Here is a 19,212-nt window from a genome sequence, read left to right as displayed (position 1 = left end):
CGGGTTATATTCACCTCACTTCCTCTAGAGTTCACCTTGCAGAAACATGAAAGAGTGTGGAATTACAAATCAAGGGAATGAAGGCTGAGCAGTCATTTTAAAAGATTACCTGCACAAACAGTTCTTAGGACAAAAAGAGAGAGTTCTTTCATTATTGACAGATGTTACTCCAGTCAACCTTAGTAAGTGACATGTTTAGATTTTGTCAGCTTTGTGCTTATTAAAAGTTCTCCTGGTCTTTTTCTTTTTTTAATCTTTACTTATTTATTTATTTATTTTCCCTTTTGTTGCCCTTTTTAAAAAATTTTTGTTGTAGTTATTGTTGTTGTTATTGATGTCGTCGTTGTTGGATAGGACAGACAGAAATGGAGAGAGGAGGTGAAGACAGGCTTGGGGAGACAAAGAGAGAAACCTGCAGAGCTGCTTCACTGCCTGTGAAGCGACTCCCCTGCAGGTGGGGAGTCGGGGCTCAAACTGGGTTCCTTACGCTGGTCCTTGCGCTTTGCACCACCTGCTTTTAACCCACTGTGCTACCACCCAACTCCCAGTGTTTCTTGGTCTTAAAAGAAATCCTTCATGGTTATTAAAGGCAGCTGACAGTGGTAGCATTTCCCCCTCCATTCTAAAGGAGTTGCTTAGTATCATAAAAAAAAAAAACTATCTCTTGGAAAAAAAACCTAAGTCATAGCTGTGCTCTAGTGTAGTTATGCTATTTTTCTCGGTTAAAAAAAATGCAATCGTGTGGCTGATGCCCTATGAGATGATGCTGTTCATTTATTGTTTTAAATTTTATTTACTAGTTGATAGAAACAGAGAGAAATTGAGAGGGGTGGGGGAGATAGACACCTGCAGCCTTACTTCACCACTAATGAAGCTTCCCCCCTGTAGGTGGGGACCAGGGGCTTGAACCTGGGTCCTTGCACATGGTATTGAGTGCACTTAACCAGGTGCACCATCACCCGGCCCCATGATATGTTATTTATACTGTGAGCTCTCCTGGTAGAAGGGAAGGGGAAGTTTTCAAGGTCTCTTTTTCCCTTTCACCCTGCTCTATTTATTTATTTATTTATTTATTTATTTTTCTTTTATTTTCTCTTTTCGTTGACCTTGTTTTATTGTTGTTGATGTTGTTGTTATTGATGTCATTGTTGGATAGGACAGGGAGAAATGGAGAGGGGAGGGGAAGACAGAAAGGGGGAGAGAAAGATAGACACCTGCAGACCTGCTTCACTGCCTGTGAAGTGACTCCCGTATAGGTGGGGAGCCGCGGGCTCGAACTGAGATCCTTATGCCAGTCCTTGCACTTCAGACACATACACTTAACCCACTGCACTACTGCCCGACCCCTACCCTGCTCTATTTCTAAGTCTTTTCCTCATCATTATCATCACTGAGACTCCTGTCATCATTGCCATGCTGTTTTTTTTTTTTTCCTCCAACTCCTCAATCAACTTTTGCAGGAAGCCACGTGTTACCTTTCTCTGAAGCAGTTCTTTGCTGTCAGTGCCCAGCTCACTTGTATATGTGAGAATACCAGACCTCCGAGAAAAGAGAAGAATCCACCCATTTGAGGTACCATTCATCTCAATACCACTCGTCAGGGACTGCAGGGTCCTAAGGCTCCCAAGGGAACATCCTGATTCATTGTTCCAAAATCAACTTTGGAACTAGCTGACAAGTGTTGGCTTACCCAGTTCTTCTTCTTCTTCTTCTTGGAGTCAGCATCATTGCCACTGCCAATGCTGGAATGGCTTGTGGCACTGTTGATACTGGAGACACTCTCTGACGAGTGCTGTCTTCTGATGCGAAGATCTGGGGACAGATTGAAGGGGTCATGTTTTCTCACAAAAGCTTTCCACCTCAACCGATATGGTTCCTTCCTTCCTTCCTTCCTTCCTTCCTTCCTTCCTTCCTTCCTTCCTTTCTTTCTTTCTTTCTTTCTTTCTTTCTTTCTTCTTTCTCCCTAATATTTTTATTTAGTTATTTTTGGGTAGAAACAGAGAAATTGAGAAGGGATGGGGAGATAAATCAGAAAAGAGAACCGAGAGACATCTGCAGCCCTGCTCCACCACTCGCAAAGATTTCCCCCCTACGGGCAGGGAACTGGGGGATTTGAACCTGGGTCCTTGCACACTATAATGTATGCATTTAACCAGGTGCGCCGCCATTCGGCCCAGGGTTTCTAGGCTCTCTAACAGGAAGTCATCTGATACAGTCCATGTGGTTTTGCACAAATCCTCTCAGTACACCCTGTACTTTTTCAGTTTAATAAAGTACAGTAATATTGACTTTAATTAATGGGGTTATCTACAGCAAGATATCACCAAGGTAATATCTCACAGAAGTCTGTAACTCAGATAGTTAAATGAATGCTGATTTTTTTTTTCAGTCCAAAAAGGAATTGCTATGCTAGTGATTTCTACTGCATACCTGGATCAAACAGTGCTTCCAAAATGATTTATTCCAAATGACTACTTCCATGGCATTAAATGGAAAATCATCATAGCACGAGAATCGATTGTGTCTTTTTAGGATTTGTGCTTTGAATCAAGTTACCGAAGCCAAATATATTAACTTTCCACTTCACAGATTCATGCAACATTCGAGCCAAAAACAAACATCGGATACCATGAAAAAACTGCATCTGACAGATGAGGAAATTAATAGCAAAGACGTTAAGTAACTTGGCCAAGGTCAAATAGCTAGTGAGGGTGAAATCCACCTAGGCAGGCTAGGTTTGTGAATTTAACAAAGAGCAAGTGTAAGACAAGGTAATTGTTCTCCATAACTCGAGTCCCTGCCCACACTCAGCAAGCAATAACAGTGACAACAATAAAAACAGGTAGCAGTAATAGAGCTAGCTTTTACAATGTCCTTGCTCTGCTACTGTTTTACCCTTAAAGCAAAGCAGTGCAGTGAGTTTACTGACTAGGAATAACTGTCCTAGTTAAACCCTTAGCAGGAAAAAAAAATAGTGAAATCAACATGTTAATTTCCTCTTCACTCTTCCAAGAAAGTCTTCCTCTACTTAATGTAAGATGTTTTAGAAAGAATAACACCAGGAATCTGATCATTTTTAAAAAAATATTTTATTTATTAAGAGAATGATAGGAGAAGAAAGAGAGAAAGAACCAGACACCACACTGGTACGTGTGCTGCTGGGGGTTGAACTCGGGACCTCATGCTTGAAAGTTCAGTGCTTTATCCATTGCGCCACCTCCTGGATCACAGTATCTGATCTTTTTTTTTTTTTTTTTTTTTTTTTTTTTTTTTTTTAGGATATTCACTTCTTTCATGAAACCAGTTTTTTTTTTTTTTAGTTGGATAGAAACAACAAAAAATTGAGAGGGAAGGGGGTGATAGAGAGGGAGAAAGAGAGACATCTACAACACTGCTTCACCATTTGAAAAGCTTTCCTCAAGCAGGTGGGGACTGGGGGCTCGAACCTGGGTCCTTGTGCACTGTAATGTGTGCTGAATCTGGTGGACCACCATCCAGCCCCCCAGCCAACAATAATTAAGTATGTATTTTACTTTAACATGGTTTGCTGTTTTTAATATGTCACACTTCAAATCTCAGTTTCTTGAATAACTCAAGAAACAAGTCACTCAGTAAAATATATACTTTTTCAGGCTGGATAGCAGTATATCTGGTTAAGCGCACATGTTACAGTGCACAAGGACCCAGGTTTGAGTCCCCAGTGCCCACCTGCACGGGGAAAGCTTCACAAGTGGTGAAGCAGGGCTGCAGGTGTCTCTCTGTCTCTCTCCCTCTCTATCACCCCCTTCCCTCTCAATTTCTGGCCATCTTTATCAATAAATAAATAAAGATAATTTTTAAATATATACATTTTTTAAAGTCTGAAAGAAAAGCCATAAAATCAGTTTTAGATTTATACTTATTAAAAATGAAAACTGACGGTTCGAACCCCGGCTCCCCACCTGCAGTGGAGTCGCTTCACAGGCGGTGAAGCAGGTCTGCAGGTGTCTATCTTTCTCTCCTCCTCTCTGTCTTCCCCTCCTCTCTCCATTTCTCTCTGTCCTATCCAACAACGACAACAACAATAATAACTACAACAATAAAACAACAAGGGCAACAAAAGGGAATAAATAAATAAAATAAATATTTAAAAAAAAAGGAAAACTGAAATGGAATTTTATTTTCTTTTTTTCTTTTGCAGAGACTGGGGGTGTGGAGCCACCTGGCAACGTCCTTGTCCAGCAAAGAAGCAATTACAGAAGCCAGAACTCCCACCTTCTGCGCCTCATAAAGAATTTTGGCCCAGACTCCCAGTGGCGGAGAGTTGATAAAGGGGAAGATAATCAGAGGATTTTCAATTTTCCGATTCCATCAAGACCCAGAGAGAGAAGAGAAAAAAGGGAGGGACATCTGCAATGCACTAATAGGTGTAAGTGTGAGTTGTAGAGGAAGAGAAGATGGGGACATAAAAAAAATGGGCAAATCTATACAAATACAGATAGTTGTAGAAATAATAGTCAGCCCATATCTGCACCCTTGGGAGAACTGCTGTAGCTTCCAGTGGAACGACTAGTGCAGAATTATACCCGTTATCTTTATAATTTTTATTTAAAGGGCCAGAAGGTGGCACACCTGGTTAAGCGCACACATTACAGTGCGCAAGGACCCGGGTTCAAGTCCCTGGCCCCAAACTACAGTCTCATAATTTCAGTGAAACTTATGTTGGAAGTTACTCTATTGCTTTCAAAAAAAGTATAAAATAAACCTTCCCAGTTGTGTGATGTATTTAAAAGTACAATAGCATACAAAAATGAAATCATGACTGCTTACTTACAATGATAAATATAAGGTGCAAGCATATCTCCATTCTTGCCCTCACACCTCCTGATATCTATCTTATATTTTCCATTCAGATAGCAACCCTGACTCATTTTTTAGGAGCAAAAAATAAAGAGCTTCACCTTTCAGAATTCCCAGAGCTTAAATTCTAAAACTGCTTGTTAAAATAACATTGAGGGCATTCATTGGTTTTGCAGTTCAAAAATATTACCAGTGGCAAAACATACCTCAAGGCATATATATGTATTGTTTCCTTTCAACAGTAGGAAACGATAGTATCCATTAATCAGTCGTATTAGTACAGCTTAAGATGGAAGCTGCATGACCATCCATGAGACAATATGGATGGGTGTGTGTTTTAGACTTTTAATTTAATTGATTATTAACATCTCTAAACAATATGCACCAGGTGCTAGTTTCTCCCTAACAACTGAATTTATTGAAAAGAAAATGGGTAAAGTCTTCCAGTTAACTTATTTATTGGTTTCCAGTTTATTTACTGCCTATAAACCTTCACAAATTGAGAGGGAAGGGAGACAGAGAGGGAGAGAGGCAGAGAGACACCTGCAGCCCTGCTTCACTGCTCACAAAGCTTTCCCCCTGTAGCTTCTCAATCCTATCACTTTTGAGAATTTTTTTTCAAATAAAAATATGATCTTAAAATGACTTTCAGGAGAGTCGGGCGGTAGTGCAGCGGGTTAAGCGGACATGGCACAAAGCGCAAGGACTGGCGGAATGATCCCGGTTAGATTCAAGCCCCCCCACACACACACACCGGCTCCCCAACTACAGGGGAGTCGCTTCACAAGCTGTGAAGCAGGTCTGCAGGTGTCTATCTTTCTCTCTCCCTTTCTGTCTTCCCCTCCTCTCTCCATTTCTCTCTGTCCTATCTAACAACGACGACATCAATAACAACAACAATAATAACTACAACAACCATAAAAAAAGGGCAACAAAAGGGCAAATAAATAAATAAATAATGACTTTCAGTAGATATTTCAACAGAGATTCATTTTCATGAGACCAGAAAGACATTTCAGCTATCAAATATATAACTTCGTTTGTATCTCTCAATTATCTGGTCAGGACTCCTCTCTCCAGACTGACTCATTATTTGCTTTTTCTTCATTACCTTTTGTAAGGTATATAAACTAATAGACAAGGCCTGGACTTAACTTCTTCTGGACACACTCCTGGTGATTATTATTTATGTCAGTTCTATGCAGGCATGGATCTATTTTCTGTCATAAGATCCTTCTGGAATGTCCTTTTTTCAACATTCACAACATATTCCTTGACTTTCCGCCTCGATGTTGCCATCTGGAAAAGGACTTGCTTGATATTATCAACCTCCCTGAAGTTCCCTGGTGCCCTTGTTATCTCTGACATCTGATCATTTGGTCCATTCAGCTACACTAAAGATCATCACAAATATTTCATTTCCTATTTTCCTGCTGAATTAAAATTATGATAGAGACGGACACAGTATCTCTTCATTTACTGTTAGGTATGCAAAGTCTTGCAAAGAGTAGGGTAGGGTGTAGGCGATTAATGAACACTTACTAAAGAACTCTGTATCCATTCACTACAACTTTATCTACTGTGTTGTTAAAATTCGGGCTGGCACTAGCTGGCTGGGCTAGCTTCACGGGTGGGTAACAGAGACTCGTGGACACACGGCTGGGCAGAGAAGCTGTATTTCTTTATTCAGGAACAACGATTTATAAACTAAGACAAACTAAACACCAAACAGAACTCTTCTGCCTCTTTCCCCCGCAGCGGCGCCAAGCACTCTGGAACTCTCCAACTCTGGAACTCTGGAACTCTCTCGGGGTTCCTTGGGGCGGGGACAAGCGGGCCCGCGAAACTAGCAGGACTGAACCAATTTTCTTGGCAGGGGGAGAGCTAGAAGAACCCAATGTAAAGCATACAACACTACTGATTCTTCCTAAAATATATTTGCTGGTGGTATGAATTTAATACATTTAGGTAATTTTTAAATTCCTCTCCCACTCGCTTTTCTACTCTCTTCTCTCCTCCTTTCTTGCTTTTTTTATTAAGCGTTTATTTATTTATTTATTCACCACTCTCATCACCAAAGGTCTGTGGAATTTTGTACCTGGAAGATGTAAACAACACCAAAAAAAAAAAATCCATGATTAGGCAAATGACTTATAATAACTCTGCTTGCCATAATGTTCTATGTTATGTCTGTCTAATAAATGAACTTCTGTTGAAATGGGTCAGGAGGTCCGGAGTACAGAGGTTTGAAGTATACATTTCTGAGAATTTTAAGACCTAATAGAGTGTCAAATACTTAGCATGTAGCCACATAGTGGTTAAGAATCAGTATTTACATGTACTCTGTTATGCAATGCTACTAGTGATTAGACTTTACAATAAATGTGATGCATAAATCAAGGGAAAATTCAAATCTATGTTAAAAATTATATAGGAGTTTATTTTGACTTGATTTGCCTATGAAAATGCTGCCATATCCCAAATATGTCATATACATATGTATCTTTTAAAAATTATTTATTTATTTATTCCCTTTTGTTGCCTTTGTTGTTTTATTGTTGTAGTTATTATTGTTATCATCATTGTTGAATAGGACAGAGAGAAATCGAGAGAGAAGGGGGAAGACAGAGGGGGGAGAGAAAGATAGACACCTGCAGACCTGCTTCATTGCAGGTCTGTGAAGTGACTCCCCTGCAGGTGGGGAGCCGAGGGCTCAAACAGGGATTCTTATGCCAGTTCTTGCACTTTGTGCCACCTGCGCTTAACCCACTGCGCTACAGCCTGACTCCCATATATATGTATCTTAAGATTATAGTTAAGGGAGTTGGGCAGTAGCGCAGCAGGTTAAGTACAAGTTGCACAAAGCGCAAGGACCAGCAGAAGGGGTTAAATGCACTTGGCACAAAGTGCAAGGACCTGCTTAAGGATCCCGGTTCCAGCCCCTGGCTCCTCACCTGCAGGAGAGTCGTTTCACAGACAGTGAAGCAGGTCTGCAGGTGTCTATCTTTCTCTGTCCCTCTGTCTTCCCCTCCTCTCTCCATTTCTTTCCTATCCAACAGCGAATGACATCAACAATAACAATAATAACCACAACAAGGCTACAACAACAAAGGCAACAAAAGGGGGGAAAATGGCCTCCAGGAGCAGTGGATCTATGGTGCAGGCACTGAGCCCCAGCAATAGCCCTGGAGGCAAAAAAAAAAAAAAAGAAAGTCCATGTGAAGAACTGTCTACAGATAGAGTATTTATACTGGACTTCTATGAGAATAAAGTTTACTATTAAATTTAATGACTACAAACTGATCCTTAATATACTGATCTTAGAGAAATACTTGACTTAGAGAAAATACTGGGGCTGGGTGGTGGCACACCTGGTTGACTGCACACATTACAGTGTACAAGGGTCCAGGTTTGAGCCTCTGGGCCCCTCCTGCAGAATGAAAGCTTCATTAGTGGTGAAGTAGAGCTGCAGGTGTATCTCTCCGTCTCTATCACCCACTTCCCTCTCGATTTCTGGCTGTCTCTATGCAATAAATAAATATAATTAAAAAAACTAAAAAAGAGAGAAAATATTCAGACTATCTTTGTATGAATTCTGGAAGTGATTATGCAGGCTAGCATTCAAAAATCATCTTGACAGTTGGGTTTTGAGTCTCTTAAATTATTTCTGTCAAGTAAAAATTTTAACTATAATATTTTTATATGTATTTTATTTATTTATTTATTTATTTATTCCCTTTTGTTACCCTTGTTGTTTTAGTGTTTTAGTTCTTGATGTCACCGTTGTTGGATAGGACAGTGAGAAATGGAGAGAGGAGGGGAAGATAGAGAGGGGGAGAGAAAGACAGACACCTGCAGACCTGCTTCACCGCTTGTGAAGAGACTCCACTGCAGGTGGGGAGTCAGGGGCTCGAACCAGGATCCTTAAGCTGGTCCTTGTGCTTTGAACCACCTGCACTTAACCCTCTGCACCACCGCCCGACTCCCATTCTTCTTTTTTTTAAAGAAAGTATTTATTTATTCCTTTTTGTTGCCCTTGTTGTAGTTCTTGTTATTGATGTTGTCGTTGTTGGATAGGACAGAGAGAAATGGAGAGAGGAGGGGAAGACAGAGAGGGGGAGAGAAAGACAGACACCTATAGACCTGCTTCACTGCTTGTAAAGCAACTCCCCTGCAGGTGGAGAGCCGGGGGCTCAAACTAGGATTCTTCTGCCAGTCCTTGAGCTTTGGGCCACATGCACTTAACCACCTGCACCACCACCCAACTCCCCTCACATGGACTTCTTTTGCTAGCTTTAACTCTTGGGAAATTACTTTTGAAAGTCCCTTCACCGACTTGCATGTCATTGTGACCCCTTCATTCATTTTTAGCTGACACTCCCACCTTCAGAAGCAACGGAATTCCTACTTTCAATAGCAGTTGATAAGCTAAAGCAACCTGTTGCCTAAGATAAATTGAACCCTTTCCAGAAAGTTTTCCTTCACTGACTTGAGCAGTGTTGAAGGAGGGATTAAGCTTTTGAAAATCCCTTCTGGACCTATTCACAGCATGAGGATTGAGAGCATAGGGTTCGAAGATAAGCTTTAAATAGACAGTCATTTCCCAATAAATGCCAACTCCTCCACTTGCAAGTTGCTAAGTTCTGCATAGAAGTAGTCTCCAGAGAACTAGCTGGTCCTTTGATTTAAGCATATCTCACTTGGTAGACTTTCCTCCTAAATTTTTAATTCAACTATCTTTAGGAAATATTATATTCATAGAAAACCATTTTACATGCAAGGAATCATTGTGGGCACTAGGGCAAAAACAATACAAAACACCCTAGAATGGACCATGAAAGGCAGGACTTAAATAAGTCAAGGTATTGCAATAAAATACAGAGTTTGACAAAGGAAATCTCTCTTTTTTTTTTTTTCAGACATACAAGTTAAGGGGGGAGGGGCTAATCCTGCTTGAGGGTGAAGAAAGGGCATTTAGGATAATTCTTGCAGGTTATTACAAGTTGGCTGTGGGTTGGAGAAACAGCCCACTGCTTAGGACACCTGCCTTGCCCCATGCAAGGCCCAAGTTCCAGCTCTGGTACCACATGGGAAATGCTAAGTTGGTACTGAGAAGACCTTCAGTGCTGTAGAGTGTCTGTCTGTCTGTCTCTCTCTCTCCCGCCACCCGAAATGAAAAAGTCAGCTCAGAGCCATGAAATCATACATGAACAATGTCCCCAGCTCCTAATAATTCCCTATAAATAAATAAATAAATAAATAAATAAATAAGCTTTATGTTGAAAAACAGGCTAGAAGAGTCCAGCGGCAGCACAGCAGGCTAAGCGCACATGGTAAGAAGCGCAAGGACCAGCGTAAGGATCCCGGTTCAAGCCCCCGGCTCCCCACCTGCAGGGGAGTCGCTTCACAGGTGGTGAAGCAGGTCTGCAGCTGTCTGTCTTTCTCTCCCCCTCTCTGTCTTCTCCTCCTCTCTCCATTTCTCTCTGTCCTATCCAACAACGACAACATTAATAACTACAACAATAAGGAAAAAAAAAGGTAACAAAAGGGAAAATAAATAAATAAATGAAAAGAAAAACAGGCTAGACTGTTGCAGGTAGAATCTGCAGAATACATCACATGAAGACCTTTTGAAGACCTGAATGAGTTCATGATAGTTGAGATGGGAATATACCCTGTAGGAAAAGACTGAGGAAGCAGAGGCAGGCAACAATGCGTATGATTGATAGCAATAGATCATTCTATAGAAAATAAAGCTGGGAGAGAGATTACATTCTGTTATGGAGTCAGTGCTTCAGCCTAACAGAAAGGGGCTACTTGTATGTAAACATCAGACTGAAAAGACTCAGTGTAAAGAATGGTGTGAGTGTAAAAAAGAAATAGGCCACTCAGGAGTTTGTGATCATGCTGCCTCAGATTCACGAATATTATATAACTGTGAAGTCAGTCGAACTTAAGATTCACTGAGTATGGAAAGGAAGAGTAATAAGTGACTCCTGGCAATTTGGAAAGATGGTCCAGCAATTTCATGAGGTAAGGAACACGGAGGGCAGAGCCTGTCTAAAAGAAAGATGAGGGGCCTGTCAGTGGCACATCTGGTTAATCTCACACACTACAGTGTGCCAAGTACCTGGGTTCAAGCCCCTGGTCCCCACCTGCAGGGGGAACACTTCATGAGTGGTGAAAATCAGTGTTGCAGGTCTCTCTCTACCTCCCCCTTCTCTCTCAATTTATTTCTGTCTCTATCCAATAACAATAAATGAATTTAAATTAATAAGTAGAATAACAAAGAAAGATGACAAGTTCAGTTTTTAAGACATTGGGGGTAAGGTGGCAAATAGACATCCACAGGGGATCCAGGATTATTCCTTTTTTATTTATTTACTTATTATTGGATAGAGACAGAGAGAAATCAAGAGGGGAGGGGGAGGGAGAGAGAGACACCTGTAGCCCTTCTTCACCACTCATGAAGTTTCTCCTGCAGGGGGGGACCAGGGGCTCGAGCCCAGGTACTTGTGTACTGTGATGTGTGCGCTTAAACAGGTGCAACACCGCCCGGTCCCTGCAGAGTTATTTCTTTGGTATCTAGGCAGACAGGTGTGACATGAATCTAGCTGACCCTGACCAACAAAGAATTGCTAGGCACAGCTGGAATAGAAACTGAGAGTAGAGTTTTAGATATGGTGCAAAGAATCATAGCATCTGTGATGAAAAATGAGGAACTTCAGACTTACCCTTAAGAAAACTCAACATTTAACAAGTGGATACAAATATATAAGTATTACAAGAGACCATTTTAAGGGGGACCTCACAGAAGCAAAAAAAAAAAGAAGAAGAAGAAGAAGAAGAAGAAGAAGAAGAAGAAGAAGAAGAAGAGGAGGAGGAGGAGGAGGAGGAGGAGGAGGAGGAAGGAGGAGGAGAGGAAGGGGAAGAAGAAGAAGTAAGAGAGTGTGGCATCTCAAGTCAGATGGAATGGATTTGGGTAGGAGACAGCATCTTTGTGTTCACTACAAGAAGGACTGGGGTCGGAATCATATATGTCATTTTTGATTCTGCAGAGAATAGTTCTATTGAAATATAGGGAAGAGAAACTATACTACATCAGGTTGAAGCTAAAAACATTGAAGGGTTGCATAAGCATTTCCCATAACTGTCTGGAAATGGGAAGAGAGAAGACAGAGCATGCAAGACTTAGGAAACAACTTTTTGAAACTGGAAGGGTTGTCCACACTGAAATATACTGAAAGAGGGACACAAAGAAATGGAACCCACATAAAAGAAAAAGAACACATGTCATTAAAGAAGGCAGAGCACCCATACCGTGGCAAACAGAGGCAGGTGGAGGCGGAGAAGATTATCCTATTATGTTTAGAATTGGTGAAGCAAGATAATTATATAAAGACCAGCTTTTAGTCTATTATGCTTATTTTGAAGATCTACAGGAAGTACCCTACTCAAGGAGGATGGCTCTCCAAGCTCACCACTTGATATTTCACAATGTCATTTTAGTGTGGTATACAGATCTAGACTTTCTTTTTTTTTTTTAACTTATTTTATTTTGATAGAACAGAGAGAAATTGAGAGGTGGAGGGGAAGATAGAGTGGGAGAGAGACAGACACCTACAAACCTGCTTCACTGCCTGTGGCACTCTCCCCCTGCAATTAGAGGGCTGGATCCCTATGCATGGTAATGTGACCACTTAACCAGGTGAACCACCACCCCACCCCTAGACTTCCATTCTTCTTATTGAGTTTGCTTGGCATGAAATAGGATAAGCATGTATTAACCACCTCCCACCTCCCCCGTTACTCTCCTCATGAAATTAGTTGATAAATGTGCACCCACTATAAAAACAAATTTCTTAAGGTCAGTTGGCCAATTGTTTTATAGTAAAAGTTGTTTTGTTTTATTTGATTTGATTTGATTTTTTTTGTCTCTAAGATTAGTGCTGGGGGTTGGTGCCTGCACTATGAATCCACTGCTCCTGGTGGCCACTTTTCCATTTTACTGGATAGGACAGAGAGAAATTGAGAGAGGAGAAGGACATAGAAAAGGAAAGAGGGGGCCAGAGGATGGTGGTGCACCAAGTTGAGTGCACATGTCAGTGCACAAGGATCCCCCATTGCCTGCCCACCCACCCTTTTTTTTATTGAAGTGGTTAATATTTGACAGTGAAATCAATGGCATATGCAGACAATTTCATTATGGGTCCCCCCCAAAGTTTTCTTCCTCTCCTTCCTCTCCCTTCCTCCCCAGAGTTCTTTGCTCTGGTGCAATACACCATGTCTAGTCCATGTCTCACTCTGTGCTCTCCCTCCCTCCCCAGAGTCCTCTGCTCTGGTGCAATACCCCATGTCCAGTCCATATTTCAAAGCTACCACTCAATATCCTGATTGCATTGATATGCACTCTAAATGGAAGCATCATTGAGAAACAAAGCAGCCAGACACTGATTAATGAGTAAAATACATGATGCTTATGCTACATAAAGAAAAAAAAATGGCAGTATTTTCAGAAATACCTTTGGGCGGTTGATCTGGGCCATTCAGAGCTCCCTGAATGGCGGCCTGAGCAGCAGAGTTCTGGGCCTTCAGCATTTCAATGGTTTCTCTTAATTCTATCAGTTCAGACTCCTGTGGAACAAGCAGAATTCAGACGGTTTAACATCTAGAAAGGGAAAAAGAAAATGCCCTTGTCCTGAAGATTCATTTCCAAATGGGCTAGGTTGCTATGGTGCTGGGGTAGGGATGGATGGCTTGTTTGGTTTTGTCAGGTTGTAGCTAAGAACTTCTTGCTTAGCTAAATGAAAAGAAGAACTTTTGTTTTCCTTAAATATCGTTAGATATTCTCTAAAAAACATAAGCAAAACACTCTTTGTTCCTTTTTTTAATTGTTTACTTATTATTGGGTAGAGACACTGGATAGAGAGAAACTGAAAGAGAAGGGAGATATAGGGAGAGAGACAGAGAGACACCTGCAGCCCTGCTTCACCACTTGGGAAGCTTTCCCCCTGCAGGGGGGGTCAGGGACTCGAACCCGGGTCTTTGTGCACTGTAATGTGAGTGCTTAATCAGGTGCACCACTGTCTGCCCACCAATGGTGTTTATTCCATTCAAAGGGTGATGTTCAGCAATAGTGAGGAAGATGTCAAGCAAACTATCACACTGCTCATTTCAGATACCAAACAGAAACATTATAATACCTGATCAGATCAATATTGATATATCATTTGATAAACAGCTATCTGGCACTAGTGCAAAGACTGGCAATGCAATAAATGTTGAGAGTTTCTGTAAAAATGGGCTTATTTTCTACTTGGGGAATTGGTGCTTTAGATCTCAGTGTTAATTTGTAGAAATCACTCTTAATTCACTTCTATAAGGTGTTGTTTTATAAAAATTCTGCTGGGGGCTGGGTGGAGGTGCACCTAGTGAGAGCACAGGTTACAATGAGCACAGACCTGGGGTTTGATCCCCCAGTCCTCACCTGCAGAGGGAAAGCTTCACAAGTGGTGAAGCAAGGCTGCAGGTGCCTCTCTGTCTCTTTCCCTCTATCTCCCCCACCCCTTTCATTTTTCTCCGTATCTAATAATAATAAATAAATAAAAATAATTTTAAAAATGAAAAAAAAGCATGAAGACAGAATTCACATCAAATCTATCAACATTTCCAGGTTCTCTTGAGTTGGATCAATATTTTCCCCCATGTCTAAGTAGGAACAGATAGGTTTAGCAATAGACACAGGTTTCCCCCTCACGATCTAACTTCTTCAGTCATTAATTAATTTTACCATAACACTGATAAATTCCAGCATATGGGGGGCTGGAGACTGAACCTGGAACCTTTGATGCCTCAGGCATGAAAGTCCTTTTGCATAAATATTATGCTACCTCTAAGCCCTATGGAGATGCTGAGCACCTTCTGTTAAAAATATAGCTTTCCCAACAACAGATGAGTGGCTGAGAAAGCTGTGGTATATATACACAATGGAATACTATGCAGCTATCAAGAACAATGAACCCACCTTCTCTGACCCATCTTGGACAGAGCTAGAAGGAATTATGTTAAGTTAGAAAGATAAAGATGAGTATGGGATGACCCCGCTCATCAACAGAAGTTAAGTAAGATGATCTGAAAGGGAAACTAAAAGCAGGACCTGACCAAATTGTAAGTAGGGCACCAAAGTAAAAACCCTGTGTTGAGGGGTAGACATGCAGCTTCCTGGGCCAGTGGAGGGTGGGATGTGACACAGTCTTTTGGTGGTGGGAATGGTGTTTATGTACACTCCTAATAAAATGTAGTCATTTAAATCACTAGTTAGTTAATATGAGAGGGGGAAAATTAATTGTATGTCTCGAAGTTTTTAAAACACAGATTGAGTCTTTGAGTCTTTTTAATATATAGGCTGTGTATTTGATATGCGGACTCTCTCAAAAGCCTAGACCAAGTAGATCAGAAGCAACCAATGGCACAGCTATATAGAAGATACTGGGTACTATACAGCAAACCCTAACAAAAGGACTTTTCAAAGTTAACCCAATTACCAAATAATGTGATGATAACATTAACTATCGATTGTCTTTTGGAACCCTAAGACAGCAGGAACCTCACATCTCCACTATAGAGCCTCTACTTCCCCCAGTCCTGGAACCTTTGGATAGGGCCCACTTTCCCATATGCCTCTCCTAATCCATATCAAATAATATTGCATCTGCCTATTGCAACCTAATCAACACAACGATTGCCACCTCAACATGCTTCACCTCAGACTGTGTCCAGAGCCTTCACGTGTGGAATGACAACCCTTCAGCCTCATTACTCAGGTGAGACCTTTCCTTTCATAGTATTCTCTAATTCCATCCCAGCTGGTTCACTTTCTAACAAAGTCCCAAAACCTAGATATACACCAGTTTCTGTGAGAGAGAGCATATGCTCACACGTGTCCATACACTACTGCAAAATATATACCTGAAAGCAGAAGCCCACTAGAGTTTGCAGTGATTTCCCCCCTAACACTTCCTCTCCACTATTCCAAGCTTTGGGTCCATGATTGCTCAAGAATTTGTTTGGCTTTGTATGTTAACTCTCTTTTCAGTCACCAGGTTCCAGATGCCATCAGGATGCCAGCCAGGCTTCCCTGGACTGAAGACCCCACCAATGTGTCCTGGAGCTCCGCTTCCCCAGAGACCCACCCTACTAGGGAAAGATAGAGGCAGACTAGGAGTATGGACCGACCAGTCAACGTCCATGTTCAGCAGGGAAGCAATTACAGAAGCCAGACCTTCCACCTTCTGCAATCCACGATGACCCTGGGTCCATGCTCCCAGAGGGATAGAGAATGGAAAAGCTATCAGGGGAGGGGGTGGGATATGGAGATTGGGTGGTGAGAATTGTGTGAAGTTGTACCCCTCCTACCCTATGGTTTTGTTAATTTATCCTTTCTTAAATAAACAATGCAAGCCAGAAAAGAATGGCAAGATATTTATTGAGTGCTCAATGAGAAAGGTTTTCAATTAGGACTACTCTATCCTGCTAAACTGTCATTCAGACTAGATGGAGGCATAAAAATCTTCCAGAGAAGCAACAGTTGAAAGAATCAACAATCACCAAGCCTGCCCTGAAAGAAGTTCTGAAAGGTCTCCTATAAACAGTCAGACCACAATAAATAGGCCATAGAGCAGAATACTCTAAAACTCTACAAGAATGGCTTTAAAATATCTTCAGTCTTTAATATCAATAAGTGTCAACTGCTTGAATTCACCTATTAAAAGGCAAAGAGTAGGAAAAAGGATCAGAATATAGAACCCAACAATATGCTGTCTACAGGAAACCCACCTAACTCAACAAGACATACATGGACTCAAAGTGAAAGGATGGAAAAATATCATACAAGCCAATGGCCCACAAAAAAGGGCAGGAACAACTATTCTCGTATCTGACATAATAGACTTTAAAATAAATAAAATTTAAAAAGATAGGGATGGACACTACTTAATGTTCAGAGGATCTGTCAATCAAGAGGACTTAACAATTATTAACATCTATGCACCTAATGCGAAGCCATCTAAATACATCAAACATCTACTGAGAGAGCGACAGCAATATATTAACAGCAACACAGTCATAGTAGGGAACTTCAACACCCCACTTTCTCAACTTGACAGATTATCCAGGCAGAAAGTCAATAAAGACATGAGGAGCTGGACGAGGAGATAGATAAACTAGAACTATTGGACATTTTCAGAGTCATTCATCCAAAGAAACTGGAATACACATTATACTCAAGTCCACATGGGTCACTCTCAAGGACAGACCATATGTTAGGCCACAAAGACAGCATCAGAAAATTTAAGAGCATTGAAATCATCCCAAGCATCTTCTCAGAACACAGTGGAATTAAACTAATTAAACTATTAGTAATAGTCCCAAACTGTGGAAGCTCAACTGTACACTACTTATCAACTACTGGGTCAAAGAGGAAATAAAGGAAGAAATCAAAATGTTTCAAGAGTTCAATAAAAATGAAGACACAAGCTATCAAAATATTTGGGAAATGGCTAAGGCAGTACTGAGAGGGAAGTTCATAGCTAAACAAGCACACATCAGGATACAAGAAAAAGCACAAATAAACAGCCTGAATGCACAGCTTAAAAACCTAGAAGAAGAAGAGCACATAAAGCAACCAGAAGGACAGAAATAACTAAAGTTAGGGCAGAAATCAATAACACTGAAAATAAGAAAATCATACAAAAGATCAACTAAAGTAAATGTTGGTTCTTCAAAAGAGTGAACAAAATCAACAAATATTTAGCCAGACTCACAAAACAAAAAAGGGAAAAGACCCAAATACATGAGATTATAAATGAAAGAGGAGACATCACAACAGACACCACAGAAATTCAGCATATCATGCGAGACTTCTATGAACAGTTATATGCCAACAAGCTAGAGATCCTGGAAGAAATGGATGATTTCCTAGATACCTACAAACTTTCAAAACTAAGTAAAGAGGAACTAGATAACATGAACAGGTCCATCACAGCTAATTAAATTGAAACAGTTATCAATTCCTTCCCAAGAATAGAAGTCCTGGACTAGATGATTTTCAAATGAATTCTACAAAACCTTCAAAGAAGAACTAATACCTCTACTTTTAAAAGTCTTCCAGAAGACTGAAGACACTGGAATATTCCCTTCCAGCTTCTATGAAGCCAACATCACTTTGATACCAAAAGCAGACAGGGACACAACCAAAAAAGAAAACTACAGACCAATATCTCTGATGAACAGAGATGCTAAAATATTGAACCAAATTTGAGCCAACCGGATACAACAGTATATTAAAATGATTGTTTATCATGACCAAGCAGGGTTTATCCCAGGGATGCAAGGTTGGTTTAATATAGAGTAAATCAATCAACGTGATCCATCACATCAACAAAAGCAAGATCAAAAACCACATGGTCATATCAATAGATGCAGAGAAAGCCTTCGACAAAATACAACATCCTTTTATGATCAAAACACTACAAAAATGGGAATAGATGGAAAATTCCTGAAGATAGTGGAGTCTCTATATAGCAAACCTACAGCCAACATCATAGTTAATGGTGAAAAACTGGATGCACTTCCCCTCAGATCAGGTACTAGACAGGGCTGCCCAATATTACCATTAGTATACAACATAGTGTTGGAAGTATTGGCCATAGCAATCAGGCAGGAGCAAGGAATTAAATGGATACAGATTGGAAGAGAAGAAGTCAAGCCATCCCTATTTGTAGATGATATGGTAGTATACATAGAACAACCTAAGGAATCCAACAAGAAGCTTTTGGAAATTATCAGTCAATACAGTAAGGTGTGTCAGGCAGGCTACAAAATTAACATTCAAAAGTCAGTGGCATTCCTCTATGCAAACCCTAAGTTAGAAGAAGTTGAGATATAGAAATCAATTCCTATTACTATAGCAACAAAAACAATAAAATATCTAGGAATAAACCTAACCAAAGACGTGAAAGACTTGTATAAGGAAAATTATGAGTCACTAGTCAAGAAACTGAAAAAGACACAAAGAAGTGGAAAGATATTCCATGTTCATGGGTTGGAAGAATTAACATCATCAAAATGAATATACTACCCAGAGCCATATACAAATTTAATTCTATCACAATCACAACCACATGTTTTAGGAGAATAAAACAAATGCTACAAATGTATATCTGGAGCCAGAAAAGACCTAGAATTGTCAAAACAATCTTGAGAAAAATGAACAGAACTGGAGGCATCACACTCCCAGATCTCAAATTGTATTATAGGGCCATTATCATCAAAACTGCTTGATACTGGAACATGAATAGACACACTGACCAGTGG

The 19,212-nt window shown here is 40.5% G+C and overlaps 1 protein-coding gene across 6 annotated transcripts in view; it reads right to left on the bottom strand.

Moving 5' to 3' along the window:
- Positions 1 to 19,212, bottom strand: part of NAV3 (neuron navigator 3) — a 666,403-nt gene that overhangs the window by 58,860 nt on the left and 588,331 nt on the right. For all 6 annotated transcript variants that reach the window (XM_060191355.1, XM_060191352.1, XM_060191353.1 and 3 more), the window contains 2 exons: positions 13,362 to 13,473; positions 1,691 to 1,812 (listed from right to left, as the gene is read on the bottom strand). In XM_060191355.1, coding sequence (XP_060047338.1) covers positions 1,691 to 1,812; positions 13,362 to 13,473 — 234 coding nt within the window. The remainder of the gene's footprint in view (positions 1 to 1,690; positions 1,813 to 13,361; positions 13,474 to 19,212) is intronic.

This window comes from Erinaceus europaeus, chromosome 5, assembly GCF_950295315.1.
Source record: "Erinaceus europaeus chromosome 5, mEriEur2.1, whole genome shotgun sequence".
Classification (NCBI taxonomy): domain Eukaryota; kingdom Metazoa; phylum Chordata; class Mammalia; order Eulipotyphla; family Erinaceidae; genus Erinaceus; species Erinaceus europaeus.
This window is presented reverse-complemented; position numbering and strand designations above follow the sequence as displayed.